This window comes from Ambystoma mexicanum, chromosome 11, assembly GCF_040938575.1.
Source record: "Ambystoma mexicanum isolate Mex_15411 chromosome 11, UKY_AmexF1_1, whole genome shotgun sequence".
NCBI classification, from domain to species: Eukaryota; Metazoa; Chordata; class Amphibia; order Caudata; family Ambystomatidae; genus Ambystoma; species Ambystoma mexicanum.
In genome coordinates this window covers 851697797-851720039 of record NC_090934.1, presented here as the reverse complement: position 1 = coordinate 851720039, position 22243 = coordinate 851697797, and the positions used below count along the sequence as shown (strand labels likewise).

At 50.0% G+C, this 22243-nt stretch overlaps 1 protein-coding gene across 9 annotated transcripts in view; it reads right to left on the bottom strand.

The window, feature by feature from the left end:
- TKFC (triokinase and FMN cyclase) overlaps positions 1-22243 on the bottom strand; it is a 1395923-nt gene that overhangs the window by 424696 nt on the left and 948984 nt on the right. For 4 of the 9 annotated variants that reach the window (XM_069623835.1, XM_069623836.1, XM_069623838.1 and 1 more), the window contains one exon: positions 7787-7912. The exons of the other annotated variants lie outside the window; for them this stretch is intronic. In XM_069623835.1, the coding sequence (XP_069479936.1) occupies positions 7787-7912 (126 nt within the window). The remainder of the gene's footprint in view (positions 1-7786; positions 7913-22243) is intronic. 9 annotated transcript variants of the gene reach the window in all.

The window sequence follows — 22243 nt, the reverse complement described above, 5'->3', positions numbered from 1 at the left end:
CCTCATTTGGGGTGTATAATAATTAGGATCAATTTGCTGCCCTTCGTCGAAATGGCACAATCTGCATTCCCCAACAGACATATATGGCCCACTGCACCCAGCCTGCTAGAATATTTGGGTCTATCACTTCTTTGCATTCCTTGGCCATCTACAAGATTTTTGTCAAAGGCCCTACAACATCTAGCATTTTGTCTTGGCATTATTTCCACGAAAGATCTATTCCTTTCTTGATATCTCTGCCCTACCATCCCATGAACGAATAGCATGTGGATGTTAATTTTGGGTGTCTCTGTCACTTTATCCTGCATTAGTGGCCTGGGGCATTCCGCTCTTAGCTTGTTCCTGGCGTCTTTCTCTATGGGGGTGTGAAGGCGCTTCCTCAGGTATGCTGATACTTTGCTTGGAGACTCCCACTCTGCAGGCATAGGGTTTATGAGTGCTTCTGGGTCAAACACATCCCTTATTCCAGTTCATTTTTCCCTTTTTCTCTTCCTGCTTTTCTTGGTCACTCTTTGCATTGAACGGGCGCTGGAGGATGAGGCCTCCCCTTCATCTCCGCGAGCCACTGTTTAGACTCTGAGGAATCGTGATACCATCTCACTCGGCTCAGATGTAACGCCCATTCCACCTCATCTCTCGGCCTTGCTCTTTTGAACCTCTTACAAGCCCTGCGCAGTGTGGTGGGGGGGTTTATTCGCTGTTTGCCTTGCAGGCTTTCTTTCTTCCCCCAACTATGCTGGAGGTAGATGCTTCCGGCTCACCCAAACTGTCACCTCACAGCTCCCTCATGCCTTGTGAAAAGTGTGATCAATCTGAGGATTGACCGCCCAAGAGGGAACATTTGCTTGGCAGGGGAGTGAACCAAGCTCTGTAAAGTATTGCAAGTCTGGGATCCGCACCCACATGAAAAGTTGAGAGCAAAAGAGGGTCAAGAACCCTATGTCGAATCGGAGCGTGCTAAGCCAGTAGGATACAGGAACTGTGAAGCTAACAGTTCTTTGTGAATTATCCAGCGACTCAAGATAAGAAGTCGTCTAGGGGAAAGGAGCACAACCCTAGCATTGGAAATCTTATATTTTGGAACATTATACTTCATCACTTTATTACCAGCGAAACTGGGAACTTTTCTGTTGATGGGAAACACAAAGAAAACTCTTTACTTTGAGAAGAGATTATCCTTGCAAAGTTGTATTAGGTTATTAGTGTTAGGGACAGAAGTAGGTTTTGGGACAAAACAGTGACAGCCTGTTTAGTTTCGGACAATTTCACTACTTTCCTTTCAGGTAGGTAAACCCCTCTTAGCATTAGGGATAGAGAGGCGTTTTTCCAACCCTCTTTTAATGAGTAAAAGTATATATCCAAAAACATACCACCATTGTGTCCGAGGCTTACTTCTGCACCCTTACAAAAGGCTATCCAATCTTCTACCACAATCAGCTTTCTTCTGAGTGGCCCAAGTCCAGCGAATATGGCCTTTTGGAAAACGTGCCCCATACTGGGTCAACCCTGCCACACTCTTTGGAGTCCCCGCTGGATTTGCCTGCCTCTCATATAACTCATGGTTATATCTGCCAGGTGCACAACTCTACCCCTGCAGTAAGGTTGCCTTTTGGGCCTTGTGTGGTAGACAGGTTGGCATGGGGCCTGCACCAGTCAAGTGCATTTTGAGCAAGCTGGATGAGTTGGCACTTCTAGGGGCCAGCACTTTACCTTGGGTATCTGCCGGTTAATGATGATGCTTCTGTCAGCGTGCACTGCACTGAAAACTGTTTGTCTCTGCAGCTACCGGCGCATCCTGACCAAGGCTGGCGCTTGAGGTGGTGCCAACGCGTGCAACATTGCTGCTTGCTGGTCCCTGTGCTTGTTTGGTCGACAATAAACATTCCATTGCACCGCAGCGGTCTCTGCTTAATCCGCATAGTGTGCAGTTTATCTCTGCTTCAATCCGCGTTGCAGGAAGTGAGGCACGCTTGTGCTGGAACCCGAAGGGTCCCGTCGTGCACTGCCAGTCACTTCTGTGGTTAACGGACAGACATGGCCGAGATTGGCTGGGAAGTGATCAGGTTTCATAGTTCAGCCAATCAAATTAAAACTTCGAAAAATACTGTGTTCCAGGGAAGTTGTAGTATCAGATTGTGAAATGCAATCCAAGGACAGACCCCTTAGGGGCCCTGGAAGCAATAAATCACCCACCCAGGAAGAAACCACCCACAGGTCAACTGAAAAGAAGAAAACTGTGGGAAAGCTTCCCCAGGCGGAAGTACAATGTGACACACATCTCTGATCTCTGATGGCAGGACAGGAGCTGCAGCAAGAAGTACAAATGACAATTCAATTCGAATAGGCAGCAAGAATAATACACATGTTCTTCTATTACCAAATTTGGCACCAATATTGCAAACAAACTAGTACCTGAAATATAGCTACCGTCCCTTGTAAACCAATGTATCCAACAGTGCTGGAAGCAGTCAAGAAACACTAACTGGACCTCAAAACCTACCTCCCTAACACTGACTTGCATCGAGAATCCAGGCAACATAACCGTTGCAGGAACACTGCTCCTCCACACGGCGCAGCGTTATAAAGGAGATGAGACGATAGACGATTGCCTGAGACGATATGCTGGAACGCAACCACGTAGTTAGAGGAAAGCACCCAACTGCATTGCCACGCTCCATGCCCCGTCGCATCATTGTGCATTGCCATGGCACGCCCGGACACCCTCAATCTCCAGCGTGATCGAAACAAAGGGACTTGCTTTTAGTGTGTCTCGCTTTCGTTTTTATCATTTTCATTGTTGGACTGTGTTTTGTTGAAATGCTGCTCAAGAAGTAAAGAGTAGCATAATCCGAACCTCCGGTCTTGACATAGAATCTCACTGTGTATGGCTCTATGTACTTAAATGAAGAGAAACATGTTAATTTTCCAACATTAATTGATGCCGCTGGTGCAACCAGTTGACCAAGTACTATTTTTTTGTAAGGGAATGATTCCATTCTTGATTAGGCATACAGCCGCCCCTACTCGCCTAAGATAATCTGTATTTCATTAAATTACTAGTGTAACTGCAGAAATATGGGTATAAAATACTTGCTACTGCACCACAGGATAGTTTTCTTTACTTTGCATTTCAAAGTAGCATGTGTAATGGACCAGCATTAGTGTGTTGGACTTTAGGTTACAAACATACTAAAGGCAACAACTGGCACAATGTGTATGGAGACACTGTGGGCAGAGTCACCAGAGATTGTAAGCTGCATTACTGGGTGTGGTGCCACTAACAACAATGACTACGAATATTGTGCCAGAGCCACTCTTTTGTATATTTGATGACCTAATTAAGCTATAATACTGAAGTATGGCACGACACAGGAGGACATTATTACTTATGTAGTTATTTTATTAATTTAACAGTTATATCTATAATATAATAGGGATATGAACAGAGCAGATGCAGTGAGACCTTCTGCTCCTCCAACCGCCATCTCACTGTCCCCTCTCCATTCCATTCCCTGCATTCCTATTCTAGATCCCTCATCATCAGCGCCAGCTGTAGTATGCAATACTACACATCCCTCTTCTTTTACAAGGCCTCTCTCTCTCACTCGCTAAAGTCCATCAAGTGGCTTGGTCTTCTATAACTCCTTCCAAAACGTGATCTTGAAGACTGTACTCCACTTGGTATATGTGTTGATTTAGATAAGGACACATTATAGTTCATCACCTTCCTGCCAACATCTATTTCCACACTTTCATCCTTACCCCCACTGGACATTAACATTACTCGCCCATTGTTCCACACTCTCCCATCACACGTTCTCACAGCATGTTTAAAGACTTCAATCACTTTAATAGGATTTGACCACTTACTCTCTTTCATATTCAATGCCTCTGGTAATTTAATTCTCACATAACACCCAACATACGGACTAGTATTGGTTCTGAATCTTCTATTATCATGCCATGTTTTGTTATTAATCTGTCTCTTCCTGATCTTTGTTTCTACATCACCTGTTAGTACTTGCATTCCAAACGCATCACTCATCCATCCTGGGAATAACTTGGTGTTGGCCTTTCTGCCTCTACTCAACTCAAAAGGTGACACTCCTGTTGTACTATGTGGAGTAAATCTATGTGCTATAACAGTCATTCTCACCACTTCTTTCCATTTGACCAGGCCCATCTAATTGCTTCCTTGAGAATTCTGTTATATCTCTCCACCATACCATTCGTCTGGGGGTGATAAACAGCACTGGTTAAATGCGTAATAGACTTCCCTTTTAAATACTCTTCCATCTCCCTGGATTTAAATTGTGAGCCATTATCAGACAAAATCACCTCCGGATAACCCTCACGACCACACACTTCTTCCAAAAATTCAATGATACTCCTAGTCGTCACATTTGACAACATTTTGATCTCTGCCCACCTAGTAAGCAAATCAATCGCCACAATAAAAAATGTCTGATAACCATCACTCCATACAGTATCCAAAATATCTATACCCACTTTCTTCCATCCTCCACCATAGGATACTTCTCACTCACACAACTTTTGTCAGATTTATTGCAAAGGATACACTTCCTGACACTTCTTTTGATTTGTGTATTTGTTTTATTTGTAACGCGTGCATCACAACCGGGCCACCAATATGTGTTCCTTATTCTGTTCTTTGTTTTGGAAATGCCTTGATGTCCTTCGTGTCCCAATTGTATTATTTTTTCTCTGATTCCCACAGGTGGAATTAATCTGTCTCCTCTCAACAGATAATCATTCTGACAACTCAGTTCATCCCTGACGCTCCAAAACCCTACTATTATGTTCTTGCTCAGTATCTGCATATATGAGCATATCATCTTGACAACAAATTACACCTTCATCTCTATCAAATATGCAATTCATAATTTTTTTAAATACTGAGGCTGCCGAGATGAGTCCAAACGGCATTCTCCGATACTGATATAGCCCTTCTGGCGTGATGAATGCAGTTACATTTCATGAATATTTATGTAATTGAACTTGATGGTATGCAGATGTAAGATCTAATGTTGAAAATACTTTGGCCGATCCCATAGTCAATAGTAATTCCTGAATGTTTGGCAATGGATGTCTTTCTGGAATGACACATTGTTCAGTTCCCTTAGATCAATACATACTCTGACTTTTCCTGAACTCTTCCTCACAATTACTAATGGTGACACCCATTCCGCAGCACCTATTTTCTTAATGATCCCTTGTTCTTCTAAGTTTTTTAGTTCTCTTTTGACATCTTCTCTCATGGCCAAGGGAACACTTCTCAGTTTTTGGGCAACTGGTTTGCACTTTTCTTTGAGTTGTATACGGTGTGTAATGCCTTTAACACAGCCTGTTCCATCTCTGAACACATCCATCTTTATCTTTTCTGCATTTTTTTTCCATAGACTGAAGTGCATATATAGATTCTTCCGCACTGGCATCTGGTCATACCTTCAGCCATGCTTGATGCATCCAACTAAGTAGAGGTGATGCACCTCTTTTTGACACATAGACTTTTCCTATTGCTGTCCTGTCTTTGAAATCTAAAGTAGCCCTGAACCAACCTAGAATATCGATTTTCACCCCTCCATAGGCACTAGGATTGATGTCAGCTTCATTCAGCCACTTAGGACCTATTTTTCTCCATATTGCTTCTGGTAAAAGTGTATATTTCGCTCCGGAATCTGTCATCATCCTGATCGGATTACCATTTATCATAATAATGGTCTTTGGACTTTCCAATTTCACTTCATTGTCATTGTCACTGATTGCAAAAACACATTCATTTCCCTCATCACTTCTTTCATTGCCAATCCAGTTCATGTTGCTCTTTGCTATTCTGCAGCATTTTGCCATATGCCCCTTCCCATTGCAGTTTCTACAAATTATGTGTAGTGCAGGTCAGTCAGGGCTACTAGCCCAGTGTGACGGGCTGTCGCATCTGAAGCACGTTCTGTTTCTGCCTCTGCCTCTTTGGCTAGATTGAGGTCTACGACTTGTCATAAAGCGTTCACGGATATATCCACTGTAACCACGTCCATAACCTTGAACTCTCACATCTCCATTATATCTGGATGTGTTTTGAACCTTGAATTCTTCCTTCTTCCTCGTAGCATAATTATTGTGATTGTTTCCATTATCTGACTGCGTGGATTGAAGAACATTGATAGCCGATTCTTTATTTATCGAACTGTCCTTTAATCTATCTTCCAATGTCTTAACACAAATTTCCATGTGTTCCACTTCTTTCGCAATACGCAGCACTGCATCAAGAGGTGGATCATCTTCAGCCCACAACTTCTTTCTGATTTTGGCACTACCACACTCCAACACAAATTGATCTCTCAATCTTTCCCCCAATTGATGTCCAAATTTGCAATTGTTTGCCAGTTTCCTCAGAACTGTTATTTACTGTTTCAACACTTTCTCTCGCTTCTTGCAATCTTTTGCCGAATCTGTACCTTTCCAGTACTGTGCTCAATTTTTTTTCATTGGGCCTCATTAGAAGGTTGGAGGTAACCATGCCGCTTTTAGCGGCATGATTGCCTCCATACCGCAATCCGTGCCCGGGTTCCTCGAATGAGGAATTACTGGGCCACCGCAACCTTGGCGGACCCGGTAATTCCCCGTCCGAGGAACCCGGACCCGGTCCATCCCCATTCCCATTCGAGCACCCATAGGCCTCAATGGCAATGGGGATGGAGCTAACAACGGGCCCGTTAATGACGGGCCCATTGTTAGCTCCCTGGTCCCCTCGCGGGACCCGGTAAGGATGCCTGGTTTTTCCAGGCACCCATTGCGGGTCCCGCGAAGAGACCTCGTAATAGGGCGGAACGGGTTTACCGGCACCGGCACCTTTACCGGTGCCAGTAAACCCATTCCGCCAACCTTATAGTGAGGGCCATTGTGTTTATTCATTTTGGCAATACACTTCTCATATTCGTTCATATCCCTTCCTTCCGTTGCTGACAGGTCTGGTAGATATTCATATTTTGCTTGGCCTGCTGGGCCCAAGCAATGCAAGAGTAGTGCTTTCTTTCTTTCTTTCTACACTGTAGTTCGTGCCGCACACCACGCTAGCATAATGATCGAATGACTCCAGCCATCTTTTCCACTGTAAAACTGGTTCACCTGCCTCTGGTAAGAACATGGCTGGTGGCGGGACACCATGCATAGACATGTTTTCTATGGGAGTGTGGTCTCCTGCCCCACTTAGCTCAATGATGTCCTTTTTTCTTATTGCTTTGATTGGGTGGTAGTCAATCTGTAATTCCCAATTCTTTCCTTTTGTTTCAACTTTTGCAATTCTCAATTCTCTCCTTTTTTCCGTTTATGCCAGGGTTTCCTGTTCCCTTTTTGTTTCTTTCACTTTGTTTGTGCTAGGCTCTTGTATGATAAAAATTATTATTATTATTTTTTTAACTGAGACGAGGAAGAGGTTATTAATTCACACATGTCTTGTTTGCACGTTGTACGGTATTATTTTAGCTTTGCATTCGCTTGAACGCACTTAAAGTATATACAATTGATCTTCCCTGCAGGGCCGTCAATCTCCGTTGCACTGTCTATACAGTGTCATGGAGACCGTTTGTTTATACAAATCCCAAAATGGCTGCACGCAATGGACGCAATCAACGTTGCGTAGGGTCCTTTTCTCTATATAAGCTCACGCATTCGCCCGTGCAATGCCTTCATAAGATGCGAGCATGCGCGGCTCTCAAACGGATGCAATTGTAAGTCCACTGTATGATTATTATCATGCCTACAGTACCTTTAACACTGCACTCTTCTTGCCGGAAATCTCTGTTGTCAGTGCTGGTTGCCAGTTCTTCGGCTCTGCCACTCTCGATCCTTGGCCTCATACAGTGCAGGGAGAGACTAAAGATCCTCGTCGTCACTTGAAGAATGGCACGACAAAGGAAGACGTTATTATTTATGTAGTTATTTTATTAATTTAACAGTTATATCTATAATATAATATAAAAGGGATATGGACAGAGCAGATGCAGTGAGACCTTCTGCTCCTCCAACCGCCATCTCACTGTCCCCTCTCCATTCCATTCCCCGCATTCCTATTCTAGATCCCTCATCATCAGCGCCAGCTGTAGTATGCAATACTACAAATACCTGACTTCACAGGATTTCCGACGTAGTAACAGCCTGCTCTCGGTCCTATAACTAGGTCAACAGTGCCTTTACCGCCCAGGAAAGTCGGCAAGAGTCGGTACTACGGGTATTACATCCTGACAATGTCTGGGTGTAAGATTCCCAGTTATTGCCAACGAAAAGTTGTGCAAGGAGAACGCAAACCGTTTCTATTTACCAAAAAAATAAACTACAAAAATGGCACCCCTGGAAACGGCAAAGGGAACTCGCAAAGTCCATTTTCGATTTCTACACATGGTTACCAGAGCTATGGGAGAGCCAGGAAGACAGGAATGCAGAGTTAGGTAAATGAGTGGCAGATGTAGAACGTCGATTTGGGCTGTGCAGTGTGGAGGTATTTGAGGGAGGACGTGATAGAGACAGATGGGGAGAGGCATGCAGAGAAAATGGCAGCAGGAGAAAACACCCTCAGCCGACACAGAACCCAGGATTTCCCTGGTGAATAAAGCCAGCATTACTTGAATCCTGATTGGCTGGTGCCCTCTACCAGGGTGCTACTTCACTATATGAGATCTATACATGTGATAGCCTCACTGGCCCTCATTACAAGGTTGCCGGTGGGCCGCTGGTACTACCGGCAGCCTATCTGCAACCTCACTTCACTGTTAACGCCACCTGATATCCCGGTAATACTGGGATATTAGGAACGGTAAATTTCCATTCCCGTGGAGACTCCATGGGAATGGGAACACTGAAGCACTGGCACCATTAGTAACTGTGCCAGTGATTCAGCGCAAAATCTGCCGGTAGGGACTTGAACTACCTGCGGGTCAGGTTTGCCGGTAGTTCACTGCCCCTACCAGCAGACTTGTAGTTTGCCCGTCTGTAAAAGGTGCCGGTAACCGTTGTTACTGGTACTTTTTTCCAGACCAACAAACTTGTAATGAGGGCCACTGTCTCCCATCATAGAAAAGTACAAAACGGGTCCTGATATTGGACAATCCTTCAAAGATTCTTGATGTATGCTGATTGAAGGAAGGCTGCAATATTATAGAAAATGTGTTTCTGTTGTATATGCGGCCTAATTACAAGTCTGGCGGAAAGAGTAAAACATCCCATATTTGGGAATACGGTATGTTCTACTGCTCCTCGAAATTTGGAGTTACGTTTCCAAAAACCTTCAGCTACGCCTGCTTTGGAGGTAATTACCACCACACAAAATCAGTGTTCATATGGCATTTCCCCATGGAGTTCTATGGGACTCCAAAATATGGAATAGCTGAAAGAGCCACATGTATCATACAGATCCTTCCAGTTACTGCATGTACCGGCTCTCTGTCTGCACTAAAAAGAGAGCCGACATCCAAGCCTGCGTCTTTGCGGCATCTAACAACTCGGCCGAACTCTTTAAAATCTGCAAGGAGCTGGCCAATCCTGCCACAGTCTCTACCTCTCCTGTCCCCCACCAGGCCCTCTGCACGGCCCTGGATTCTCATTTCATCTCTAAAACTTAGGACACCCTGTCCTCTCTCTCTTCCTCTTCTCCGTACTCTAATCCCTAAGCTCTTCCTCTGACACCTCTTCGGCCACCTCTCCTCCCTCCTTCTTTGCCTTTTCCCTGTTCTCCTCTGACGAGGTTTCTCGACAAGTCCGATCTACGAAAGTCTCATCAAAACAGGTTCACCCCTGTTCCACCAAAACCATTGTGGACAACATTATCACCCTGGCTCCTGCTCTGGCTGATGTCTGCAACCATTCCTTCACCACTGGAGTTTTCCCCTCCCCTGAAGCACTACCTTGTGCACCCTCTTCTTAAGAAACCTTCTGCCGACCCTTCCTGCCCGGGTAACTATCGTCCAATCTCCATCACTCCTTTCCTGGGCAAACTCCTGGAAAAGCTGGCCATCTCCCAGCTTAACCTTCACTCTGAATCTGTTGGTTGTCTCCATGACCATCAGTCTGGCTTCAGAGCTGCCAGAAGCACTGAAATTGCTCTCCTGAACATCCATGAATATCTGCTCTCCAACCTCGATTCCAACACCCCCTGTGTCCTCATCTTACTTGATCTCTCTTCTGCCTTTGACACGGTCAACCATGCCATCCTGCTCAACCGTCTCCGTGATAACGTGGGTATCACCGATCAGGCCCTCGCTTGGCTGACCTCCTTCCTCTCCTATCGACCCTCCCAGGTCCAACTTGGGTCCTTCCTCTCCTCTATCTCTATCTCTATCTCTACCTGTGGTGTTCCCCTGAGGTCTAACCTCTCTACCTGGCTGTTCAACCACTACCTGGCACGTCTTGCCCACCGCATTGCCGCTCTCTGCCCCAACTTTCAGTGCTATGTCGATGACACTCAGCTCATTTTCAGGCTCCCTTCAGCCACCTGCTCTATTTCTCTCATCTCTGACTGTCTGTCTGCCATCCAGGAGTGGTGTGCCACCAATGATCTCTGCCTCAACGCCAGTAAGACCAAGATTCTCCTCATCGGCACATCTGCTCCCTCCTTTCCAGTCACTCCCTGGCTGGCCTCTCTTGGCCCTCTTCCTGCTCCCTCCTGTGAGGCTAAAAACCTTGGGGTTATCTTCGACTCCAGACTTTCTTTCTCTCCTCACATCTCCGACGTCTCTAAGAAGTCACACTACCGGCTGCACCTCCTCAGAGGTATTCTTCCTTTCCTCTCTTTCCCCCAGAAGCTCACTGTCACCAGAGCCCTGGTTCTCTTTAGGCTCAACTACTGCAACTACAACAGCCTCTTTCTAAATCTGCCTGCCTCTACTCTCCGCCCTCTGCAACTAATCCAAAACAGACTACAAGACTTGTCCTTGGCCTCAAGCCCAGGGATCATATCTCTCCAGGACTGAAATCTCTGCACTGGCTCCCATTGGCGGCGAGGATTAAGTTAAAAATGCTCTGCATTGTCCACAAGGCCTTCTGGGGCCTGAGACCTCAATACCTTCAACTCTCTCTTCCTAAATATCTTCCTTCTCAAGCTATTCGCTCACCCGCCACCAACTCCCTCAGGGTTAGTCGCTTCTCCAAGCAGCTGGAGCTTCCCTCCGGAATAGCCTCCCTGCCTCTCTGAAACTTGAGGAGAACCATCTCTGGTTCCGGAAACACCTCAAGACCTTCTTCTTTGCTTCTTCTTCCTCTCCTCCTCTCCCCTGCTGATCTCCTGGCTGATTCTGAAACTGCACTGGTTACCTGGCCACCTTCTGATCTCGGGCCCAGGTCCCCTCCCTGCCAGTTGCACACCTGCACTGCCCCCATGGCAACCCTTGCACTCTGGGACTGTTTCTGTATCCACACAGCCCCCTCTAGCTCTTGACACCTGATTCTGCACTTACCCTTGCACTTGCCACCAGCTGGCCGCACTTTTATTTATTGTCTTTCTTTATTTTACTGTTATCCTATGTACTGCACTGCCCTCTTCCCCCTCCTCTGCACTTGCGTGATCTCAATGTCACCGGGCCTAGTAGGATCGCTGTCTCTGTCTTCCCTCTGTTTCCCCTCCCTTGCCTCGTTGCGCCTTGAAACGAACAAGTTACTTTCTTACCTGGTAACGTTCTTTCGATGGGATGTTCCGACGACGTATTCCACATCTATGACAGGTAATCACCACAGCTGTGCTGCTTCGGAAAATTTTCGGCGTCCTGCGTCGATGACGTCGATACGCTGTCGTCGAGCCGACGTCACCGGATGTTATAAGTAGGATGCACGACGCCCGTAGCCTCCGTTGTAGTTTTTTCCCAGAACGTATGGCACCAATCTTCTGCCAGAATGACTACAGAAAGCCTTGCGGAAACGAAAACTGCAATCACATAAGAAATTCTGTAGAGGGGCAGGCTGGGAGGGAGCGATGTGGAATACGTCGTCGGAACATCCCATCAAAAGAATGTTACCAGGTAAGAAAGTAACTTGTTCTTCGAAGGGATTGGTTCCTCCGACGTATTCCACATCTATGACAGACTCCCAAAGCAGTACCAACGTAAGGAGGTGGGAAAGAATTTAGAATTTTACAATGCCCAATTAAATTGCAGAATAGAGGACCGCCTTGCCAAAGGCCAGATCCTCCCATGGATAGAATCCAAGGACTAGTGTTTGACAAAAGTATGGACAGTGGCCCATGTGGCTGCTTCACAAATGTTACGAATGGGAACACCCCTCTGCAGGGCAGTAGAGGCAGTCACAACCCTAGTAGAATGGGCCCATAAGCCTACCGCAGGGTCCTTACCCGCCAAGCGCTAACATTCAGAAATTGTCAAAATAATCCATCTAGACAAAGTCTGTTTAGTAACAGCTTGTCCCAAACGCCTTCCAGCGTATCCAATAAAGAGCTGATCGTCCACTCTGACCCGGGACATGCGTGAGATGTAGAAACTTAAAGCACTCCTAGGATCCAACCTATGGAGCCTCTCCTCTTCCTTACTAGGATGCTGAGGAGGATAGAATGCCGGAAGAACAACCTTCTGGCTTAAATGAAATTCCGACACAACTTTCGGAAGAAAAGAAGGATGAACCCTCTCCTTATGGAACACTGTGAAGAGTGGAAGTGACTGCAACTAAAAATACAGATTTCAAGGTCAACAGTCTCAAAGGGCAAGAATGAAAAGGCTCAAACGGAGCTCCCATGAGGAATTTTAGAACCAGGTTCAAATCCCAACCGGACACCTGGAAAGGTGACGGTGGAAACACATTAGTGAGCCCTTTGAGAAACTGGGAAATCAAAGGAATCTTAAAATAAGAACACTCCTCAGACGAGCGCTTAAATATGGACAGCGCCACCAGGTAACCCTTAATGGTACCCATTGCAGGCCCTGTGGGCTAAAGAAAGCAAAAAAGACAGAAGCACAGGAATGGCACATGAAAAAGGATCCACATTCTTAACCCTGCACCAGTTTCAGAACTTTCTCCAACGGCAACGGTACAGGGACTTTGTTGCGGGCCTTCTGGCCGAAACCAACACCTCCATCACGTCTTCAGGAAGGTCCCAATTCTTATACCTCAACCTTTCAGAAGCCAAGCATGAAGGTGGAGGGACTTGACCTCTGGATGGAGAACCTGACCCCCCCTCCCGTGAGAGCAGATCGTCTTGGTAGGGAAGACGGCGTGGAGGGCAGATGGACAAGTCGAGAAGGTCCGGGTACCATGTTCTCTGGGCCCATGCCGGAGCAATGAGGCTCATCCAGGAACCAAACCTCTGTAATCTCTGCAGCACTTGTGGAATGTCGGGGACTGGAGGAAACGCGTACAGCAGTGGAAGGACCACTCCACTACGAACGCGTCCCCTAAGGCTCCTCTTGGAGGAAATTCCTGCGAGCAGAATCTTTCGCACTTCCGGTTGGCACTGGTGGCGAAGATGACCAGGAGAATCTCCCGAGCCAGCTCCCACTTGTGAGAGGCCGCGCTCTGCCTGCTCAGAGCGTCTGCCGCCACGTTTTCGTCTCCGGCCAGATGAACTGCCGAGATCGAAAGTTCCTGCTGGATGGTCCAGAACCAGAGCTGCATCGCCTCTCTGCACAGAGGGAGAGACCCTGCTCGCGCCCTTTTTGTTGAGGTAGTGCATGACCACTGTGTTGTCCGTCAGAATCAGGACATTCTTCCCCCGCACAGATGGCAGAAAAGCCTTCAGGGCTAGCCTGATGGCTCTCAGCTCCAACAGATTGATATGGAGTCTGGACTCTGACGGAGACCAGCGACTGCTGACTGTCAACTCGTTGGCATGAGCTCCCCATCCCGTGAGGGACGTGTCCGTCACGATTGTTACCTCTGGCCAGGGTAGCCAAAATGGAGCCCCATTCATCAGATTGCCTTTGACGGCCCACCAGAGAAGATCCTGGGTGACCGAGGGCGGCACCTGAATGGGGTCCGACATCCTGCCAGAGGACTGTGACCACTGGAGCTTGAGAGCCCACTGCCGAGATCTCATCCGCAACCTGGCCTCTGGCACTAGAAGAATGCAGGATGCCATGAGGCCGAGCAACCTCAAGAACTCGAACGCCGGGAGACTCTGGGCATGCTGAAACTTGTGCACCATCTGCAGAATGTGATGAGCCCTCACCTGGGGAGGCAAACACTGCCCCAGGGATGTGTCGAGCACTGCTCCGACCGATGTACTGGAGCCGCTGGGTAGGTGTCAAGTGGGACTTCTTTTTTTTTTTTCCAAACATGTTTTTATTGGTTTTTAAACAAGCAAGTTATACATTATGGCATGTAAAATGAGGGTGCTTCAATCGGCACTGTCTCGCTTGAGAATACAAATCAAAGAAACAAACATAAAACATAAACAATAACTGTAGGTCAGCAGGGAATGTATAACTGCATGGGGAGGCCATAGTTCGGTGGGGGTGAGCCCCTCGAGGCCCTGCGTCGGATTAAGAGCTCCTGGAGGTTGATCCTGCTTCAGGATCCTGCTGGGTGAGGGGAGCAGGCACCCTTTAGTTCAAGGCCTTCGCTGTTTCGCCTCGGCTTTTGCTAGCAGGGGTTGAACTCCCCAGGTGGGTATCCCAGGCAACTCTTCCGTATTCTATTTCAGTCATATTTGTCCAACCACCGTAGAGAGGGGGGTTGTCGGGCCAGGCCTGGGTATGTCTGTGCGTGGTCAAGGAAGGGAGACCAAGTATGGAAGAATTTGTCTCTGTTCCCAAACCTGAGGGCGGTGATTTTTTCCACCGCTATTATGTCCCAGCATTTAGTCAACCACATTTGGACCGACGGGCCTCTGGGTTTTTCCAGAGCCTTGCCACTGAGATCTTGGCGGCAGTCAGCAGGTGGGAGCAAAGTTCTGCTCTGTGGCCTGATCGAGGGAATTGGCCCTCGCCGCTTGCTCCGAGCAGTACGATACCTGGGTCCCATGGGATTGATAGGCCTGTGATCGTGTTGATTTGATCTAGCACTGCTTTCCAAAATTGAGTCGCCTTGGGGCATGTCCAGAGCAGATGGTATAGTGTGCCTTTGTCTGGGCAACCTCTCCAGCATGACGGTGGGATCGCCGGGTTGCATTTATTGAGAGATTCTGGTGTTCGGTACCACCTGTAGCATACCTTGAATGCCCCCTCCTTATTGGACACACATTTCGAGCTTCTATTTGCTCTTGTCCAGATCTGGTCCCATTCCTCCGGCTCAATGGGTCTCCCAATATCTCTCTCCCATTTGAGCATATATGGTTCCTTGCGGGTCGGGTCAGTTCTATCTAGGATCTTGTAGAGGGTAGAAATCTTGCCCTTAGGGGGAAGCGATGTGAGGGTTTGCTCCAGGGCTGTAAGGTCTCTGCTTCCAAGGTTTTTCATGCTCCTGTTTGAGAGCCAGTGCCGAAGTTGGGTGTATCTGAACCTCTCGTTCTCAGGGACCTTGAATTTCGCCTTGCAGGCCTCGAAGTCCAGAGGATTTCCCTCCTCGAAAAAGTCTAGCACTCTCTCCAGTCCTCCCTCCCTCCACCTCGAGAAGTCCTTGGGGTTGATGCCCGGCGAAAATTCCGGATTCCTCCAGATCGGGGTGAGTGGGCCTGTTGTGCTGCGGACTCTCCATAGCTGCGCCGCCTTCTTCCAGTTCGCCACCGTGTTTTTGGTTGCCGAGAGAGGCCCCCTATCTGCACGGTCGATGGAGCGTTTCATATGTGGTAGTGCGTCTATCGGGACTGGACTCCAGGCCTCCTCCAGCTCCAGCCAACAGGGCTTTGGTGTGGCAGGTGGCCAGGCAAATGCATGCGAGAGCTGGGCAGCCAGGATATATCTGGCAATGTCAGGCGCTCCCAATCCCCCCATCGCTCGACCCCGCAGCATGAGTTTCCTTGGGATACGTGGCTGTTTTCCTTCCCAGATGTACCTCATGATGCTCCTTTGTAGTTTCTGCGTAGCTTGCTTTGCTTCGGGGTGGCAGTTGGTAGGGCTGAGCAGTGGTAAAGTAATTTTGGAATGAGGTTCATTTTCAGAGCTGTAATTCTTCCGAACCAGGAGACCTCCCGTTTCTGCCAGCATAGTAGATCGCTCTTGAGTTCTTTAAACAGCGGAGGGAAGTTAGCTTTGTATAGTCTGTTGGGTGTGCCTGGCAGCTGGAGCCCTAGGTATGATAGGTGCTTTTTCGCCCATGGTATGAGATATTCGTTTTCCAGGTCCCTGGACAGAGATCGAGGCAGGTGGATGCCCTGCGCTGATGATTTAGAAAGGTTGACCTTGAACCCTGATGCCTCCCCAAATTCTTTCAGTTCCGTCCACAGAGCTTTCATGGATTCCCTGGGCTTAGTTAATGTTAAGGGGACATCGTCTGCATATAAGGCGGCTTTGTATATTTGGGCTTTGATTGCCAGGCCTTGGATTGCTGCGGTTTGCCGTACCCTGCTTGCGAACGGCTCCATGGAGAGGGCAAAGATCAGTGGGGAGAGGGGACATCCTTGCCTTGTGCCTCTTGCGATGTAAATTGTGTCAGATTTGGTTCCATTAATTCTTAGCCTTGTGGATGGATGCTGGTAGTTAGCTAGTGTCCATTTTATGAAATTGTGGCCAAAGCCATAGTGCTTTAATGTTTTTTGTATATAGCCCCAGTCTAGCATGTCAAAAGCTTTATGAGCGTCGAGCGAGAGCGCCATCAACTCCTGGCCCTTCCTACTGGCTGATTCGATAACGTTTATGGCTCTTATATTGTCGTGCGTGCGGCGGCCGGGGATGAATCCCGTTTGATCCGGGTGTATGATGTCCGGGAGTAAGGGAGCCAGCCTGTTCGCTAGGATTTTCAGGAGTGTGATGGGTCTGTAAAGGGCGCAAAGGCTCCGGTCCCTGCCTGGTTTCATAAGCAGCACTGTTAGCGACTCTTCCATCGAGGGGGTGGTCGTCCCTGACAAAAGGAAGGAGTTGAAGAGAGCAGCCAGCTGGGGGGAGAGTATGAATGAGAACTTCTTATAAAATGGAGCTGTGAGCCCATCCGGACCAGGCGTTGAGTTTTTCAATTTTGCGATGACCTCACTCACTTCTGTCGAGATCGGGGCTTCTAGGGCTGCCAATTGAGGGTGTGGGTCGCACGGCTGTATCCCAGCTAGGTATTTTGAATGTGCGTCTGCTGCTGTAGGGGAACCCGACATGATTGCCCTATGGTGTGCAGTCATGATGTCCATTTTCTCTGGGTTGGCGTAGCGCGGCGTTCCCTGTGCGTCCTGGAGACATTGGATGGAGTTCCTCGAGTGCAGCTTTTTCAATTTGTGGACCAGGAGGCGGTTTGCTTTGTTGCTGTGCACATAGTAGAATTGTTTGGTGTATGTTAGTGCCCTGGCCGCCTTGTCTGCTAGCTGCATTTCTAGAGAGCGTTTTGCTTTCTGGAGGGCGCGGCTCGCTTTCCTGTTCTGACCCTGTTTCTGGATACGTTCTGCCTCAGACACCTCCGCTTCAAGTTTGTCCTGCTGTAGTTTGCGTAGATGTCATAGCCTGGCGGTGCAATCGTTAGCCGTACCCCTGATCACCGGTTTCATGGCGTCCCAAATCGTGGATATCGATGTGTCTTTGGTGGTATTTTCCTTAAAGTAGTTCTTGAGGGCTTCTGCCATTTCCGTTCTGATCGCTATGTCTGTGAAGATCTGGTCTTGAAGTTTCCATTGTCGCTGGGTCGGCTCGGGAAAGCTCTGTACCCTCAGTTTCATTATGACCGAAGCGTGGTCCGAGAGGGCTCTGTGTCCTATTTGGATGGTTTCAACGCAGGGAATGAGAGAACTGGAGAGCAGCAGCAGGTCGATCCTTGAATGCCCCAGATGGGCGTGGGAGAAAAATGTGTAATCCCTAGCCCCCATGTTGGCCCATCTCCAAACATCTATGGAGTCGGTTTCCCTTAAGAATTCTGCCATGGCGAGAGCTTTGCAGAAGTCCTCCTTGGATGGAGGGAGTGTTTTATCCAGGTTAGGGTCTGGAGTCAGGTTGAAATCGCCCCCGATGAGCAGCTGACCTTCAGTGAAGGTTGTAAGAATGGGAAGAAGGTTACGAAGGAATAGGCTTTGCGCTGTGCTTGGGCAGTATATAGCTGCTATAGTGATGGGAAGCTCTACCAGCCGGCCTTTCAGAAGAATGTACCGCCCCTCTGAATCTCTTTTGATCGTGATATTCGTTAAAGGGACGTCTCAGCTTATCAAGATGGCTACCCCTCTTTTCTTGAGGCCTGTAGAGGCGAAGAAGCGTTTTGCGTAGTGTTGGAAAGAGATGTGGCCCTCGTCTGTCCTGAGGAGGTGTGTCTCCTGAAGGCATAAAATATCAGGTGCCAGCTGGGAAAGCCTGTGCTCTACGGACTTCCTCTTCCGAGGGGCATTCAGGCCCTGGATGTTCCAGGTTAACACAGATAGCTCTCTATCCGGCTGGGCCATTCGTCAATGAGTTAGTTAGTGGCTTTCCCTTGCTTCCGTCTGAATGCAGAGTTGAGGTCTCCCCTTCCCCTATTGGCTGGGTTGTACATGTTGCGGAGGACTCGTGTAGGGGGAGAAACCCCCCTGCCGCTTGCGCCCTGACCCCTGGTTCACCCTTTCCTACAGCTATCTCCTTAGATCCAGCTCCCCCCTTCCCTCTGACCATGGTTAACAAACAAAAGGAACTAGAACAAAACCTAAAACAGAGAACAGGTATCGGTATCCAGACCAGCCTTCTACCAACGGGGCTGTTGGCTGAGCCGTAGCTACCAGCTAGATGGGAGACCCTAGGTCCTCGTGCATTGTCGATGAAAATGTAACAGTGCAGGATGGAGTGTAGATAGTCGTTTCGGCCAAGGGCCCAGGACGGCCTGGACCCCATCCTTCAATGAGTCCCATCCTCCTAAGCTGTGTTTTCGGCAGTTAGTGAGGGGGTGGCTTCAGTGATTGTTGGTGTTCTTCCCCTTGGAGGGTGGGCCTCGCATCCTGCGACGCCCCTCCACTCAGGACCATGAGCGGAGAGACTCTCTGTAAGTTCCCTGGGGTGAGTGGCTCGAGCTCCCGGGAGCCTCTTCTCCCGCCTCCGGGTTCATGAATAGTTCTGCTTCTCGCGGGGAGGGGATTTGTCGGATTTTCCCCTCCCACATGAAGGCGAGGCCTGAGGGGAAGCTCCAGCGGTAGGTTATCTTGCGTTCGCGTAGCCAGTCAGCCATGGGTTTGAGAGCTCTTCGTTTTGCTAATGTCGCTGTTGCCAAATCTTGGAAAAGGGCTATCTCTGAGTCCCGGAAGTGGATGTGTTTCATGACCCTGGCTTCTTGCATTATCTCCTCCTTGAGCTTGAAGAAGTGGTCTCTGACCAGCACATCAGCTGAGCCATTAGGATTTTGCCTAGGTCTAGCTCTATGAACCCTGTCAAGCTCCAGGGGGGCGTCATCTGGAAGGGTGATGATGTGGCGGAGGAGATCGGCTACGTAAAATGGGAGGTCTTTCTCCGGGATCGCCAGCGGAATGCCCCGAATCCTGATATTGTTCCGCCTAGAGCTGTTTTCAGCATCTTCTTGTTTGGTTTCGAGTGCCTCACATCTGCACTCCAGGGCCCTAATTCTGTCAGCTCCCTCTCCGATCTCAAAGTTCTGTTCGCAGAGCGTTGTTTCAATTTCCTCGGTTCTTGACTCAATCTCCCCCACTCTCTTGTCCAGATGAGCAATTTGAGTTTTTACTTCTTCCGTCCCCTTTTGAAACTCCCTGGTGAGGGCTGATAAGAGGTCGTGCAAATCCGCTTTTGTGACAGATTGGGAGGCCATAGTTGCTTGGCCCTCGGGCGGGGCATTTCCCATTCCACCCTCGCTGCACTCACTCTTCTTGTTTTTCTCCCCCCCAGGAGGCATGTTCAGTAGCGTGGAGATGTCCGTTTGCTTCGTTGTTTTGTTAGATTGGTCATAGATATGCAGGGCGACCCCGTCCCCCAGAGGGAGGGAGGGAGGTTCCTAACACTGACTTGCTGTAGGGATAATTTCTCAGAAGCAGCCTCGGGCCCCCGAACCCTGTCTAGTCACCTAAAGCTGCAGAGCGTCCAGGGGAGTCGGGTCTCACTTAGGGGCCAGGTCAATACTCGGCAGCAGCTCGCAGCCCCAGACCCAGATGGAGTCGTGCAGGAGCCGGACCGGCCTCGGGAGGGAGCTCCGTGGTTGACTCCCCAGTTCTTGGAGCCCTTGGGTGGTGTCCCACAGGGCGTGGTGTGGCAGGTGCCGCCTTACCTTGATCTGCGCTAGTTGTGGGAGCAAGGTGCTCCCCCAGAGAGGTGTTGTGTGGGATGGTACCGTCCCAGTGCGAAGTTGGCCTCGGGTAGGGAGCCCCTATGCAAGCTCCTCCTCAGTGCTGCCCTCGGCCCCCGTCCACCCCCTGTGAGACAGGGGGGTCGTGGCAGGGATCCCCCGGCGCTACAGAGGCCGGTCCGGCTGTAGAGTAGGGCTCCGGGGCGCCAGCCGCCGGGCTTGTACTGGGCACGGTCCTGTTCGCCCGCTGGGCCTCAATCCAGGGGGTTCGTTCGAGAGGGAATGGAGGCTTGCCAAATCTCCCGGCAGAAAAGTTCGGGATTGGAGATGGTGTGAGGCTGCCAAAAGAGCTTTTCGTGAAGGGAGACCCCCCAGGAGGTCAGCTTGTGTTGATTGACAGGGGTGGTGGTTTGCTATAACCTCGAGGGGTGAGCCTCGGCGGAGCGCATTCGGGGGGGGCCCAGCGGGCACGCAGAGAGTGTCTGGTCAGCTGGAGAGGGTGCCCGGGCCCCCGCGGCAGTGCGTCCCCTGCAACCAGGGCCGGGATGCAGTTGGGACGCTCCGGTCCGGATGGCTCAGGACCCCTCCTCAGCTGTGTCTCGGAGGGGGAGTGGTTGTGCCTTGGGCAGGTGTCAGGCTCCTCTCTGCGGGGGGCCCGAGGGCCTGCAGCGACCCCCCCGGATCCCACCGAGGAGCATCTAGGAGCTCTGGGTGAGGGTCGAGCGCAGGATCCTGGAGTGTCGCCCCCGAAGAGGCCCCACCTCCGAGGTTTTGGCAGAGATCCACCCGAGGGCTTGAAGCGTTCCCAGGAGGGCCTCCGCGACCAGGGCCGAGATGCAGCTGGGCGGCTCCGGTCTGGATGGCTCGGGTCCCCCTCTACCGCTGTGTCCCTGAGGGGGGGTTTGTGCCCTGGGCGAAGGCGCCGGGCGCCTCCCCGCAGCCAAGCCCGATAGCCTGCAGCGACCCCCAACAGCTCCCGCCGAGACGCGACCAGGCGCTCCGGCGTAGGCTCGAGAGCAGGTCCCCAGTGAGCCGCTCCCGAGAAGGCCCCGCCTACGAGGTTGAGGCCAAAATCCGCACACCGGCAGTAGGACGAAGATTGTAGGAGTCGGGGGGCAGGCCCACCGGCGGAGGCCCCCAGACCAAGGCCTCACCCCGCCAAGGCGCAGGGGATCACCGCTCTGGTGGTTCTTGCAGCGGGGGGGAGGGGAGGCCGCCAGGCGCAGGGAGAGTGGAAAGCGCCGCTTGCCAGGGGAGCCCCGCTCGGTTCGCCGCTCTGCCGGATACCGCTGCTGGTCCGACGTGCCGGGGGCCGGGCCCGGAGCCCCGCTGCACGCAACCCCCGTCACGGGCTCGGATCGGGCCGCTCTGCTGAGATTAGGTGGAGTCCGCCATTTTCCCCTCGATGTGCAGGAGGGATCTGCGTGTCTCAGGGCCCAGAGGAACAGCCGTTAGCCTCCACGTTTTTGCGTCGGGAGACTCCCAGGACGTGCACCAGCAACTGCTCCGCACAACTTTGCTCCTCTGCGGCTTTATAACTCAAACTTCACCGGGCATAGTGCCTGGTAGCATGGCGCCAGCCGGGAGCTCTCACAGAGCCAAACCGACCCTCATGACTCGAAGCCACGCCCCCAAGTGGGACTTCTTTAAGTTGAAGGAGAAGCCCAGCCTGTGAAGGGAGTGGCAGGTGACTGACAGATGATTCAGGACTTGCTTGGGAGAGCGCACCCTGATCAACAAATCATCCAGGTAGGGGTGAACGTGAATCCCCCCTTTCCTGAGATACGCTGCCACCACCACCATGAGCTTGGTGAAGACTCGGGGCGGAGGTCAATCCGAACGGCAGGACCCGAAACTGAAAATGCGAGTCGCCAACCGCGAACGTCAGGTACTTCTTGTGCTTGGGATGAATCGGCACATGAAAGTAAGCGTCCTTGAGGTCGAAAGACACCAACCAGCCCTGAAGTTGAAGGGC